Genomic DNA, 15,226 nt, shown 5'->3' with positions numbered 1-15,226 from the left:
GAAATCACTTTTTTTTTTTTAAGTACATATCATATACCAATTTGTAGTACAACATAGTGGTATCATGTGTAGGTATATTTTGGCCAGATTTTTTAATTCATAATTGTTTAGAAAAATCTTATTGGAAGATGTTTTGGTTGTCCTAGTTTGTAAGGGATTGAAACTAACGATGGATCTTGAATTACTCACTGATATTAAAACTGGAAGACAATGTTGGTTTTGTACAAGGATTCTAATAGGAAAATCGTAGGGATTGTTTGTCTATATAAAAGGTTTCTCCTCACAATCACAGAAGAAGCTCATTGATATATTGAACCGAAATCTATTTTTTGTTGATCATTGAGGATCTGATAGAGCGGAGAATGTTAGCTTTAACGATCATGGCTTTTTTATCGACTTCTATAGGTCAGATATATTCATACATGACTCACATGTATGTGACTTATCCCAATTTCCTCTCCTGTTATAGTAAAATATCTCATTCCTTTAGAGTAGAATATTGTTCTATGAAGAAAAAGGTGTATGTCATATATTGTCATCGTTATCCAGTTGAAACAAGGGAGTAGTTAGTATCAAGGACTTCCTTCAACTAGAACTCGGATGTCATATTACGGACCTTAAAATTAAAGTTTATAAGCTGTTAAAAAATACGTAACACATTGTTTGAGCAAACTAAGATTTGGGAGGCAACTCCCCATCGAATATGATTTCGATGATTAATATTGAAACAAAAATTATATATATATATATATATGTATATATTTTCCTTTCCTTCTGGATGTACAATGGTTAATGAGAAGAAGAGTATGTGCATTAAAGAAAAAGAAAAAGAGAAGTATTTGTACAAAAAGGACTGCATCTGCACTGTGGAAAAGCTGTTCTAGAAGTTCTCCTTGTGGAAGACAAACCGAGTTGCTGAGTTTAGACTAAATTCTAGGCAGAGCTTCCTGAGTGTTTTGGTAAGTGTTGGACTTCCACAATAGAAAACTCCTGCAACAAACAAGTGAATCGAAACCGTCTTATACATGCTTAGAATGTCCAAAACTTTGTTGCACCTTGAAGACTTCATAATCGTTATGGATAAAAGAAATGCGAGATTTCATCAGAATTAGGCTCACCTATTCGGGAGGATTCATGTGCGGTAGCCAAGTCGGAAAACACCTTTCTCCAGTTAGGCCTTGCAAAATGAGTTCTTATCTGTCACAGTTACATTATACAGAATTAGGACTACTATAACTCCAGGACCAATGCTTTGCGTGTTGACAATGTTTCGAAGTTTAATACCCGGCTTTCTGAGACGACATCAACTCCATTCTTAGCATGTTGCAGTTTCTGAACCATGGCAATGAGAGCAGACCGCGCGTCTCCTTCTTCGTACACGCTAGTCAAGTAGTTGTGCATTTCTATCATATGCTGCAACATTTGGTTCATGTTAAAGAAAACAATGAAAAAAACAATGCGGCTAGGGTTGTTATCTGACTTTTATTTTAAAAACTCACATTGTTGTCACATTCTGCAATGTCATCCATGACACCTTTAAACCATTCAAAGGAAGCCTGCTCCCTTGTTACCCAATAAAAGTATGCTCTTTCTGGACCCTTTTTATATGCCTCCCCTGGCATGCTGTTTGATTTGGTTTCCGCGGATGTTTCTTGATGCCCGTTTATTGAATCCTGCATAAGTTAACTAATTTGAATTGTTAGTTATCGTTCTCATAAGATTCTCGACAAAACTTTAATCTTTTTCACTTCTTGGACTCACAGGATTATGAGCCAATTTGAGGTTTATCTGGTTTATGATATCTTTTAAGATGCTGACGAAGGGAGTTGCTCCAATTCCCAGACCTATGAGCAACAAGATGTCAAACTTTATGTAATTTTGAGCCGGTGCACCATATGGTCCCTTTATGACGATCTTCGGATATCTGCCATCAAAATAAAAATTGAATAGCATTTACTGATTTTCGCTTTTGGTTTGACTCATCATGAGAAACATATGGTTCATGCTAAGATTCTTCTCACCCTTCTGTTTCATGACCGTGGTTTGAATAAACTTTCGTTTCTATTCTAACAAGACTTCCCCTTCTAGTTTGTGTACTTTGAAGCTGGCTGCATGCCTGCATATCTTTGAATAAGTTTGCAGCAGAGATAAAAGAATGAGTGCATTTAACACTTGCTTAAAATAAATGGCCGGTTTTCTAAATTTCTTCATGATTTAGTAAGTAGCCTAAGTGAAAAATGAACAAGTAGCCTCAGATATCAAACTGTTAGAGAGTAGGATGTTGAAATATAGATTAGAACATAAGTACTATGATTTAAGCACATTAATACTAATACAAGTACATTACCTTTTCAAATCTTTCTCTAAGCTCCGTAGTCCAGTCTCCCAAGCTTCGTATGTGGACGCTCAAGTAGTCATCTCCTGGGGCAGAAGTGATGGTGAAGGGATGCCTGAAGTGAATGAAGCGTTTAATTTGTGTAAAGATATTATGGTTTCTGATCATGATCAGCAACTATGTAATTTTTATTACCATTCAAAACCTGATATATCAGGGCACTTAAGAAAGAGGTACATTCCACCTTTATACTTGAATCCAGGAGGTTTGCTCATGTACAGAGCCAGAACATTTCCCGTATATGTTACGGCCTGAAATATCCAAGAAGCGTGATGAATCAGATCAAGTTTTCGAGATATTTTAGTGAATGGTAAAAGTTTCGAGCACTGACCTTAATGACATGGACGGGGTGATTAATTTCTTTAATGAGTATAATAAAACTCTCAATTGCATACAGTATTACTGGAATAAGGATATACATCCATGTCTGCAAGAAACAAACAATGCAAACTGTTTCAGCAGGATGAATTTGAATCTTGAATTCGCAATAAAACTTCGGGAACTTGTTAAATTGTCTATGTGCATCCAGTAGCTTAGTGACTATAGTGATTCAGAGAATATGAAGCTAAATTTAAGTAGCGTATATACCGTCTTCTTGTGCCAGTCGCTCGCGAAAACTAGGAAGTAACCATGTGCGACGAAGAGCATATACACCAACGCAAGCAAATGATGTGCATACCAGAAAGAATTGAACCCTGACAAATTGTTGAGTGGCCACGGTAAGTTGACATTTGTTCTCATTGAATTTAATGCTAGCGTGAATGAGAAAATCATTAGAACCGTCATCAGAATCCCGGTTATTCCTGGAATACTGTTAATCATGTCCATGTAAGTTGGCTGCTTATAATTGAAATATGTCCCGACAACATCCATGAACTCATTTTTCTGGGATGTTACCAATCTTGGGAAATCACAAGTTATGTGTAAACCTCCATGTATAAAAGTCGAAATTACAATTCCCAGTGCAATCAACTTATGGAATTTGATATTGTCATCAAAAGGGATTAGGTTGCTGAGAAATGATGATCGAATTGCGGTAAGTGTTCCCCTACAAACTGGAATGAGAATGATAGCCATATTGAACTTGAGAGTCTCAGCGCAGCCCTTTGCAATGCAGATGCATTCACCCATGAGTTTGTATAATCCTCGTGTCTGGTATTGGCGGTATTTCCAAGTAAAGAGGCCTATGTTGACAGCTAACCACAATGTCACAATCCATATTTTCTTCCAGTTTTCATGCACAAGTTCTGCAGTCGTAGATAGGAATCTGCTAATGGGAGTTCTGTATCTTCTGGGAATCATGGCTCTCGTGAGAGATTCCGTTATCATTCCAATTTTTTGATTATCTTTAGATACTACCATTCCCCTCAGTAGGGTTTCTAACTGCCACATCTGCATTAAAACTAGAATGTAAGAAGATGCTGAAAGTGAGAAATTATTTCTAATCAATGCTATGAACCATCTACATATATTTCACCTCTATATATCCGAGGTGGTCAGGGTCAAGCTCTTCCATGATCAAAGCTGCGTATGATTTTGCTTGCTTTTTAAGATTTGCCAGCTTGTTCGCGGAGGCACTCAAAACTATAACCTTTTCCAGAATAAATTTTAGAAATCCGATTCACAAACATACGAAGAAAAAAAAAAAATGAGAGAACGAAACATATAAGTTTGGTCTCCATCCTCACCTCTGTTACCTCATCCTCGGAGAGCATCCCATCACCATTCTTGTCACACCTAACAAATTAACAACTTCACTCATTTCTAATTTGTGTTTAATAATTTAAATTAAACACAAAGAGTATTTCCTTACATGTCGAAGAATATCTGAAGTCTTGCTTCCATGTCTTCATTAGTTATGTCTTCCCAAAACAACTTCAATTCTTCAAGAGTTATCCCACCTTTCGCGCAAATTATCCTTCTCCTAGCCAATGCATCAAACAATTCGCCTGCGAATTCCTTTGATTCTCCTCCCATCCCTACGAAACGAAAGATTCTAAAATCTCACATACATTGTGTTCCATGTTCCATTTCAAAATGCATACAACAACTTACAAATGGGTAATAAAGCAAAAGAGTACTTACCAATGCAGGCTCCAAATTTATCCCTAGAGAGCCTACCAGCCACCGCGTATTGATTAAACTGCTTCTCAATCTGCTTCCATGCCTCCCCTTCTTTTCCCGTGACTGTCCTATCGAGAAACCGTAAGCTCTTAATCCCTTCTTTCCCTCCTGGTACCGGCGCCCTACCTCCCACGCTGGCATGATTGTTTCCCTGAACCCCATTTCTCTTCCTTACACTGCTGTTGTTCCTCTTCAACGTCACGTTGTTGGAACTTTTGGTCACATTGCCTTCTGTGTCATTGTTACTCAAAGGAATATCCACCATGGGGTCAACATCAATTCTTTCAAGCTTCCATTTGTTGGGGTCTTTCTGGTCATCATTGTTTGACATATTCATTGCCACCATGAAACTTTTTTACCTCTGAAATTTACATGTCTTTGTGAAGGGAAAGATAGATGTGGAAACTAGAGAAGCAAGGGCGCAGTTAAGGTTGTGGAGAGAAGACAAAGCTGAAAGGGTCAAATGTGTGGAAAGGAGGGAAGAGTAATGGAAGGCTCAATTAGTTTGGTGGTTCTTTGTCTAATAATAGGAGAACCCTATCACTATTTTGTTTTATTTTGATATCTTATGTATAATGATGTTTGTAACAAAATATTTTCTCTTTTGATTTTTATTTTTACAACGGATAGGATAATCGTCTAAACGATATGAGGGAGGAAGATTTGAACTCAAAATGCCGTAAGTTGAAGGGAAGACCTATCCACAAAGCAATACACCGCTTGCTAATAAAAACACGCTTGTTAAACATATAATAATTATGTTGCCACTCGTCTTACGATTTTAACAGTAATATTTTTGTTCACTTGTAAGGACAAAGACAAAAACTTTCAATGGGATAGCTAAACATGTTATACATTTAACATAAGCAACCCTAATTAAGCACTGGCAACCTTATACATGTTATGCATTTAAGGCAGGTCTTATTGGCAATGGTGAGCTAGAGGGGGCACGGGCACGGGCACGGTATTGTGCATAATGAAGATTTTTTTTTTTTTTTTTTTTTAAGATTAAAAAAAATTCATTTATAAATCAAAAGGTTGGGATTAGTATTTAAGACAACCACAGTTTGACCCTCGATATAAATTTATGTAAATATATTTATTTAATATAATTGTCATTTAAACGTCGAGATAGCGATTATATCAAATACATTTAAGTATTGTAATCAAATGATAAAAAGTTCACCGTGAACAATAGGAACCAAATTAAACATAAATGCTAAGACGTCTTATACAATGGTAGTACATGGCAATTCCAAATAAATTGTCTTCCACCCCAAGAAAAAAAATTATGCTTTTAAAAAAAGATTTTGAGAAATTTCATTCTTATACAGTAAAATTTATCTAAAGGAATAACTTCTTTAAAGTCATAAAAACATTCCGGTCACAACTAGGACCATTTATGTATGGTAAGAAACTCCACATTTTAATGAGTTATAACTTTTCTTGATCTATCTTAAGGAAACACCGACTTTTTTTCATGCCTGACTCATCATACATGTTGCCCGAGGACACAGCCCATTGACGACTCTAAGACAGGTAGGTATATGAGAAGGCCTTCGAGGAGTTAGCGGGAGCAATACTGGTGGATTCAACAAGTATTCTTTCATCTTGTCAAAGGCATGCTGACATTCATCTGTCCATTCGGTGGAAACATTCTTCTTCAGCAGCTTGAATAATGGTTCACATGTGGCAGTTACTTGAGATAGTTCACGTGGTAATAATTGTCAATGATTACAAAAATATGCAGTATCACAAGTAAAAATTTAAGATGAACTAAAATATCTCTTGTTTGATAAATGTTTTAGTTTTTAGAGTTGATGTCACGTCTTTGAGCTTGCAGGTATATAATACTTCGTCAACATTGACACTTTTTGTTGAAGCCAAAATGTTTCTAGCTTCTCAAGCATGTTTTTAGCTTTTTGACATGCAACTTTTGATATTTTTATATTGTCATTGTCTGGACTCTTATTTAGAAAATAAATATTATTAAGGATAAATAAGTCAGCAAAATAATATATCACCTCTATTAAGTAATAGCCTCCCTAATGTTATCAAATTGGTTCCATCCAACTTTATAACCTTATATAGGTTTTATTGTATTACTAAAAAGTAAGAAGTCATCATGAACACTTCTTGTGAAACTTCTTTCTTGTGCTTAAAGACATTTTATATGTCAATATCAGTTTATAAAAATTATGAATAAAACTAAAATGTATCCAAAATTAATACTAATATACAAACTTGATTATAAAAAGCTAATCAGGTAACACCACGCATCAAACTGTTTAGGGCAGGAAAATTATGGAGCGCACTAAAATTTAGTGAATGAGTTCAATGGTCATAAAAAAGCAAATGTGTAATGAACCATGTTACAAAACCAAGCAACAAATTTACATCATTTTGGTATAAATAATTAAAAAAAATTAGAATATTTCAAAATCTCCACTCTTCAAAAATAACGTCTTGATTCTTGATATTTTTCAGATTTAAATAAGAAATTTTAAAGACCGAAAAGACAAAAAAAACAACCAACCAGACGACGTCGTAACATCGAAGCGGGTCACAGATAGTAAAACCGGCCGGCCCGTAGGGCTTCTCCAAATGTTGGGCCGGCCCCTAAAAAGCAACGGGCAAAAAAAAAAGAACAGAAAAAAAAGAAGACACGACTCGGAACTCGCAACGGTCAAGCGACTCGCCGAGTCAACTCGGCCTTCTCTCTCTGTGTTCTCTGCTGTTGCTTTCTTCTCTACCTCTGCGCTGCCACACGCATGCGCCCTCTTTTTCCTCTTTCCCGCTTCGGTGCCCCTTTTCGTAATTTCGCCCCCTCCCATCTTCGTCCTCGCGGAATCAGACGGCGCACCCCTCTCCACGTCACCATCGTCTTCTTCATCCCCACTGCAACCTCTCCTACGCACACATCTATATTATAATTTAACCGCTTCGTCTTTTAGCTCTCTATAGCCTTTTAGGGTTTCTCTCGTCTTCCACCCAAACGCAATCTCTCTCTTCTCTCTCTCTACGCACCGTCAATTCTCGCACCTCCGACGGTGAGGACTCCGTGCTCTGCTGGTCAATTTCGCCATTGAAGTTCGCCGCAGGTATTCTTTCGTTCGAATCTCAGTCGTTTTAATTGATTTTTTTGTGATTTAGGGTAAATTTTGGTTTAAGTTGTGAATCGTGATACTCTTGCTTTTCGATTTGTGTATTCTGTTTTTTTTTTTTTTTTCGTTTTGGTTGTGCAAATGTTGAGGATTTTATCTTTTGTGTTTTGAATTAGGGTTTTGATTCGGTGGCGGTTTGAAATTTGGGGATTTGGTGAAACCTGGAGGTGGCTTGGTGTGAAATTTGTGAGTCTCTTTGATTTTGGGTTTGGTTTGTGTTGGGATTCATGGCAATTGAGAAGAACAACTTCAAGGTTTCGAGGCTTGAATCAGAGTTTTCTCCCAGCAGTAGGAAGAGTTTGTCTAGTGATGAGGATGAGCTACAACAGCGTAGCTCTGCTGTGGAATCCGACGACGACGATGAATTTGATGATGCCGACTCGGGGGCGGGGTCTGATGACTTTGATTTGTTGGAATTGGGGGAAACCGGTGTGGAGTTTTGCCAAGTTGGGAATCAGACTTGTAGCATTCCTTTCGAGCTGTATGATCTTCCAAGCCTTGAAGACATATTGTCAGTGGATGTGTGGAATGAGTGCTTGAGTGAGGAGGAGCAGTTTGGCCTCACTAAGTATCTGCCTGATATGGACCAGGAGAGCTTTATGATTACCTTGAAAGAGCTTTTTACAGGTTGCAACTTTCATTTTGGGAGCCCTGTTAAGCAGTTGTTTGATATGTTGAAGGGAGGTTTGTGCGAGCCAAGAGTTGCTCTTTACCGGGAGGGTTTGAATTTCTTTCAGAAGCGGCAGCACTACAATCTTTTGAGGAAACATCAGAACAATATGGTTAGTAATCTGTGTCAAATAAGGGATGCTTGGCTTAATTGCAAAGGATATAGTATTGAGGAGAGGCTCCGGGTGCTGAATATTATGAGAATCCAGAAGAGTTTGATGGGTGAGAAGATGGAAGATATGGAGGCTGACTCATCAGAAAGAGAGTCGGGTGAAGGTTTACGGAGCAACAAAATCAAGGACAGGAAAACTGCACAGAAAATGGCTCGTTATTCTCCATATGGGGTGGATACAAGTGTGGAACTTGCATCAAGAGGGCTGTCATCGGCTATGGAATTTGCAAAATATGGAAAGCAGAATCCAAAAGGTATACTGAAGTTGGCTGGGTCCAAGACTCCTTCAGCAAAAGAGCTAGCAAACCATTCAGGACTATACAGTTCAGCAGTAGCTCTTCCTCGGCAGCATAAAGCAGGAGGGTATGATGCTGGGGCAGCATTTAGAATGAGGGATCAATTGATAAGCGGTGATGATGTTGAAGACACAGCATATGGAATTGGCATTCAGCGAGATAGAAATGTGTCTCGTGGTAGCTCTATGGATAGGTCTGGTGTTTTCAAAGTGGGAAAGAATCATGACCTTTTAAGAGGTGACGAATTAAACATTGACAGTTTGATGGGTCTGCCTCTTTCCTCAAAGGCTGACGTTTATGCCTATGGTAGGAACCACAGTGTAAACCTTTTGTCAGAGGCAAAGGTGTTAACAGCAAAGCCTCCTAATTTAAGAGCTCCCTATGATTTTGTTAAAAAGGCCAAGTATCCGGAAAATATTCATCAATTTACAGCTGGGGATCAGATGAAGTCCTCGAAAGCCAGACTTTCACAGCCACCTCTCAGAGGAGATCGAGCTGACTTATCAGAACGTGCAGAACCATTCTGGCATAAAAGGACTGAAGGGGAGACTTTTTCTATGGATTCTCCCTTAAGAGCGGATGATTGGAATGCTAGGAGCAAGAAATGGAAGGCAGGGAGGGAGGATCTAAATTACAAATCATATAGAGCTTCCCCACCACAGATGAATGATAGGTTTATATCTTCTGAATTTAGAGCAAAACCATTGCAAGAGAAGACAAGAGAGAAGAGAATACAAAATGGAGGATCAGAAATGGCAGCATTGAAAGGTAATAGAATGTTTGTTAAAAATGAAGATACGGAATCAGACTCATCGGAGCAATTTGACGACGATGAGGATAGCAACCCGTTGTTGAGGAGCAAGCTGGCTTATCCCAGTGGTGTTATGGAACCTTCTCCATCTTCTTTGTTGAATCCCACTCTAGATGCAAAAAGGGCCAAAAACTCGAAGAAAGAGGTGAAGGATAGTTTACAGGCTCTTGATGGGATCAATTACTCCAGTAAGATGAGCGGTTTTGTGGAACATGGGCATATGCGTAATCTAGGGAACTATTCTTCCAATGCAAAACAAAAGGGTAAGATGCGAGACAATAGTCCCTTACATAACTCTTCGACTAGAGCTTTGGAAGAGCATTATATCCCGGGCTTGAGCAAGTTTAATGATGAAGGTGACGATTATGAAGAACAGAAACAAATCTACAAAATGGGCAAGAATGCCCAATTTCAAGGGGAAGCTGGTGAAAGGTTACATACACCCTCATGGAAAGTCTACGCTGGAAAGCAGAAAAGAGAAGTTGGCCATCATCGTTCTGTGCCAGAGTCTCATTATTTGGTTGATGAGGAGGATGATTCACATGAAATGCGGTTACTAGGGAATGGTAGTGGACAGGGTAATATCAGGAAGAAAGGTCAGAACTTTGAAGACTCTGAGGGTGATCGCCATGAAAGGATTGAGGTCCCATTATTAGGGTGCAACATGGCGGCAAAGAAGCGGAAAGGGAAGGTGGATGTGTTGGATACTGGTAGAGGAGATGAAGATGGTGATCTCCAGTCTAACCATTCACAGCTCATCGTTGATTCCAGTTCCTTGAAAAAAAGGGCAAAGAGGAAGCTAGAGAATGAGAATGTTAGTTCAGATGTAGAAATTTCTGAGCACCCAATTACAGAATTGGGAGCAACAGAGATGGAGCCGGAAACCAAGCCCCAGAAAAAGGCATTTACTCCAATTACACCTACAGTTCATACTGGTTTCTCATTCTCAATTATACATCTTCTTTCAGCTGTTCGCTTGGCAATGATCACTCCAGTTCCGGAAGGTACTGTTGGGGAATCTGTCGATGAGCAAAACAAAAATCACAAGGGTGCTGTCAATGGGGTTCTTTCTTGTGAAAAGGCGGATGTCAATAACTCAGAGCTTGCTGGAGAAATGAATATGCCTTCTCTAACGGTTCAGGAGATTGTGAACCGTGTTAGCTCGAATCCAGGAGACCCTTGTATCATTGAGACACAAGAGCCACTTCAGGATCTTGTGAGAGGAGTTCTAAGGATATTTTCATCAAAAACAGCACCTTTAGGAGCAAAGGGTTGGAAGACGCTGGTTGCCTTTGAAAAAGCAACAAAAAGCTGGTCGTGGACTGGACCAGTTTCTCAGAGTTCTTCAGATCGTGACGCTAATGAGGAGGTGATATCTCCTGAAGCATGGGGTCTTCCGCACAAAATGCTTGTCAAGCTGGTGGATTCGTTTGCTAATTGGCTCAAATGCGGGCAAGATACCATTCAACAAATTGGAATTCTTCCGGCACCGCCCTTGGAGTTGATGCAGCTCAACCTGGATGAGAAAGAAAGGTTCAGGGATTTAAGAGCTCAAAAGAGTCTTAACACCATTAGCCCAAGTTCTGAAGAAGTCAGGGCTTATTTCCGGAAGGAGGAGGTTCTTAGGTATTCAATTCCAGACAGAGCCTTCTCTTACACAGCAGCTGATGGTAAAAAATCCATTGTTGCTCCCTTGAGAAGGTGCGGTGGTAAGCCAACATCAAAAGCCCGAGATCACTTTATGCTGAAACGTGATCGACCACCGCATGTTACAATTCTTTGTCTTGTGAGAGATGCAGCGGCAAGGTTGCCTGGAAGTATTGGCACCAGAGCAGATGTTTGCACTTTGATAAGAGATTCTCAGTACGTTGTTGAAGACGTGTCTGATGCACAAGTTAATCAAGTTGTTAGTGGAGCCCTTGATCGGTTGCATTATGAGCGTGATCCTTGTGTGCAATTTGACGGGGAAAGGAAATTATGGGTCTACTTACATAGGGAAAGAGAAGAAGAAGATTTTGAGGATGATGGTACTTCATCTACGAAGAAATGGAAGAGGCAGAAAAAGGATGCTGGCGATCTACCTGACCAAGGAGCAGTGACTGTGGCTTATCATGGGACTGAGGAACAAACTGGATATGATGTGTGCTCCGATCTCAATGTCGAGCCATCATGTTTGGATGATATGCAACAAGATGTGGAGGATAATACGGATACCAATAACGGGTCTGAACAAGATGAAATGCGCCAAGGTGATCCAATGCTTTGGGAGGGTGTTGGCTTAAATCCAACGCGTGAAAACAAATTGTTGTGTCAGGAAAATTCCACAAATGAAGATTTTGATGATGAAACGTTTGGGAGAGAAAGAACAGTTGGGCTCTTGAGTGCAAGCTTATTATGAGGTTATCTTCAGGTAGTTTTCGATGGTATTTTGCATTATCCAAATAATATTGTCTCCTTTGTGTCTTAGTGTTGGCAAGTAACTCTTTTGGATTGAAATTTTATTCGTATGCTATTAATATGATTCATGAAAGCTGTTGTTGATTGAACCCACGTTAGGTATCCTTTTACACGAAGAAATGTCAGATATATTATATACAGTTGAGTAATTACTATGATCAAAAGGTTCTCAGAGATAATAAATCGGGGTTTCTCCCCTTTGTGGTGCATGCTTATAGTTGTGACAAGGAGAAGTAACTTACGTTTAATCAACTGTACTTTGCCATGCCTCGTGTAGGGTTCTGACGAAGAACATTGATATGTTTTGCAGGCATAGCACTCCAACCTCCCATCGGACCGCGGATTGCAGATCACATGGTTGTTCCCAGGTCAAGGAGCGTGTCATACATTGAAGGTGCAGTATTTTTGCATATAATATTGATTCCATCAGGAAAATGTGTAGAGTAGAAATTTAGTCTTGATCGAGGCTCATGAGTCTGCCTTCCATAAACAAAATATTTGTCTTTATGTATTTAGATCTTGAAGAAGAGAAAAATGCAGTTGATAACGTGATACTTGATAGTCGTGTACATTAAGTGAGCAAAATGGCCAATTCCATGTTTCGGTTGTTTATGCATATATGGTTTAGGACTAATTGTGAGGAACTAGACGAGTTGTTTTCGTTGACTAAAAAAAACATATACATCACGAAAAACAATATCCAAGATGAAGATGTAGTTCTGATTAACGGTTTGATAACAAACTTGCGCATACAAAGACATCTTTGTAGATCATAATTATAAGGTTTTTTAGCCAAAATGGTCCTTGAGATTTGCATCATTTTAGTCATTTTGGCCAAAATGATTCTATTGATTTTAAATCTCAATGATCAAAATGAGGAGCTATACAAATTTCAGAGACCATTTTGGTCAAAAAACCTAATTATAAACCACCTTATATGACAATTGATGTGGCACGCCAAGTCATTAAAAGCAATCCACGTGTGTGTATATATATATATATATATATATTTTTTTTTTAACTTTCAATCTCCTAATGAAATCCACGTGTATTTTTTTTCCTATATGACAACTTGCATTATCTTAAGAGATGCATTTTAATCTGATCGTATCAGTCCAAAAATCCACGTCTCCATCTGACTTGACAATCTTAAAAGTTAAAAACTCAAAGGGTAAAACGTATATTGCAGTCATGTAGACACCAGTTCGGCGAGAGTCCTGCAAAAGCAGCGAAAAACTAGCTGAGTAAATTGAACTATGTCCATCAGAAAGGAAGCTAAAACACCTGAACACGAAAAAGAAGCCAACAACGCGCCATTTTGGAGCTTCCGCTCTGTCCAGAAATCTAAAACAGTTTTGGATGTTGGATTGGTTTTTTATCCTCCCTATTGCCGGAAACTAATGGATCTGTGTTCCAATGCAATCTCAATGATTTTCAGGCAAAATACGTTCGAGCGCAAGCCAATCAGTAATTTTACCAACAAAATCATTATGCAGTTGCTTCAATGATATCACAATGTATGCAAACATATCTACCCAGTTCTCTGGCTAATAATATGTCAACAATAAAATGCAAAAACTTGCCCTAAACAACACAATCTGATATAGTGGGTTTTACCTTGGACACCATGCTTGTCAAGGGTGCAACAATTCCAGAGTTCACTGTGATAGTCAGAAGCATCTCCTTCAACTTTCAAATATGCAAATTAACTTCATCATGATCTTTCTAACAATGGCAACAAAGCAAGACCCACAACATCTTTACACAACAAATTAACTATCAATTCCGCAGTAGACGCATCTGCTGAAAACCCCCTCTCCACCATTTCATGGATAAGTCTCATCGCCCTTGACGTCTCGTTCTTATTGATGAACCACCGGATAATTGTGATATAGGTGCAATCATTTGGCAAGATTATTGGCAAAGTCCACTAATCATTATGGTAAACGTCCCGACATTAGGCTGAAGTCCTTTTGATGATAAACCGCTAAAGAGATCCTTTGAGCATTCAACATTTCCACTTATGCACAAACCTTCAATAAGAATATTGTAAACCACAATATTTGGATCCAATTTCTTGTTGACATACCATACCATCCATGAGCAAATAACCATCCATGAGCAAATTGTAAGTAACTGTATTAAGCTCAATACCTCTTTGGTCATCATTTCAACCATAGTTTCTGCTTTCCCGGCCAAGCCCTCCTTACAAAGGGTGTCTACCAAGACACTGAAGGTGTGCACATTTGGAAAGATACCTTTGCTCACCATTTCATTGATCAATCTCGTAGCTTCTGTCCACTCCCCCAATTTGCACACTCCATGAATCAAAGAGGTAAAGGTAATGACATTGGGGGCAATACCCCTTACTTGTCATTTCAGATAAGAGGTTCAATGAATCCACAACAAGAGTATCTTTACAGTGACTGTCGATGATCGTGCTGTAAATGACAATGTCAGGCTTGCAACCTCCTTCCATTTTCCTAAGTAGTTGAATAGCTTCAGTGTTGTTACCTTTCATGCAAAGGCCCTTTACTAGTGTGCCGAAAGTAACCACATTGGGTTACAAGTACCACTCTAAATCATTTTAGTCAGAATCCCGACAGCATCAACCTCTCTATTCTGAAGAAGGAATCCGTTGATTAAAGTGGTGAAGGCCGTGACATCAGGTTCAAAACCAAGTTTGGAGAATTTTCCCAAGACAGACAAACCAACCCCCATTTGGTTGAGATGAGAAAAGCAATTAATGATGATGTTTGGAGTATAAGCATCAGGACGAATTCCCGACAGCTCCATTTGGTCATTCCGCGAGATGACTGCCGAATAATGTTTCAACTTCACAACGGACGGCAGAGGACGCATTTGAAGCATTTCGTCGAACACATGGAGTGCGTCTTCAAGATTATTGACTTTGACATGCCGTTGCAAATGGGAGTTTTTAGATTTGGGCGGATGAGAAGGTCGAGAGTGGAACGGACCGAAGTAACCGTTGGGTAATAGAAAAAGAGCAAGGTTATGAAAAAGACAAGGCACAGCCGGCATACTTCTCACTCTCAGTCTGCTGGCGATGACATAAACAACCTTCAAAGAAGAAGAAGCCATTTTCGTCGCCTGCATCCTCCTCAGCATCTGGGTTAA

At 39.0% G+C, this 15,226-nt stretch overlaps 2 protein-coding genes across 2 annotated transcripts; one reads left to right on the top strand and one right to left on the bottom strand.

Annotated features, from left to right (window-relative positions):
• Nucleotides 1–819: 819 nt before the first annotated feature.
• LOC137714190 (putative respiratory burst oxidase homolog protein H) lies at nt 820–4,884 on the bottom strand. The gene is made up of 14 exons (XM_068453467.1): nt 4,481–4,884; nt 4,209–4,374; nt 4,084–4,132; nt 3,873–3,986; nt 2,984–3,787; nt 2,727–2,822; nt 2,531–2,646; nt 2,348–2,450; nt 2,022–2,116; nt 1,762–1,924; nt 1,500–1,673; nt 1,285–1,413; nt 1,119–1,197; nt 820–990 (listed from the first exon to the last, which is right to left on the bottom strand). The coding sequence occupies exons 1-14, from the start codon at nt 4,863–4,865 to the stop codon at nt 881–883; spliced, it is 2,583 nt and encodes an 860-aa protein (XP_068309568.1). The 5' UTR covers nt 4,866–4,884; the 3' UTR covers nt 820–880.
• Nucleotides 4,885–7,266: 2,382 nt separating this feature from the next.
• LOC137715424 (uncharacterized) lies at nt 7,267–12,642 on the top strand. The gene is made up of 3 exons (XM_068454753.1): nt 7,267–7,620; nt 7,800–12,041; nt 12,399–12,642. Exon 2 carries the CDS (start codon nt 7,911–7,913, stop codon nt 12,027–12,029), a length of 4,119 nt encoding a protein of 1,372 aa, XP_068310854.1. The 5' UTR covers nt 7,267–7,620; nt 7,800–7,910; the 3' UTR covers nt 12,030–12,041; nt 12,399–12,642.
• Nucleotides 12,643–15,226: the final 2,584 nt, after the last annotated feature.

Source organism: Pyrus communis, chromosome 14 (genome assembly GCF_963583255.1).
Source record: "Pyrus communis chromosome 14, drPyrComm1.1, whole genome shotgun sequence".
NCBI classification, from domain to species: Eukaryota; Viridiplantae; Streptophyta; class Magnoliopsida; order Rosales; family Rosaceae; genus Pyrus; species Pyrus communis.
This window is presented reverse-complemented; position numbering and strand designations above follow the sequence as displayed.

Bases quoted from the DNA above. Each gene is read 5' to 3' on its own strand.
- LOC137714190 (XM_068453467.1), bottom strand. From the start codon at position 4,865: ATGGTGGCAATGAATATGTCAAACAATGATGACCAGAAAGACCCCAAC. The intron at 2,451-2,530 runs GTAATAAAAATT...CATTCACTTCAG, and splicing joins GATATATCAGGTTTTGAATG to GCATCCCTTCACCATCACTT. The intron at 1,925-2,021 runs GTGAGAAGAATC...TTTTGATGGCAG, and splicing joins CACGGTCATGAAACAGAAGG to ATATCCGAAGATCGTCATAA.
- LOC137715424 (XM_068454753.1), top strand. From the start codon at position 7,911: ATGGCAATTGAGAAGAACAACTTCAAGGTTTCGAGGCTTGAATCAGAG.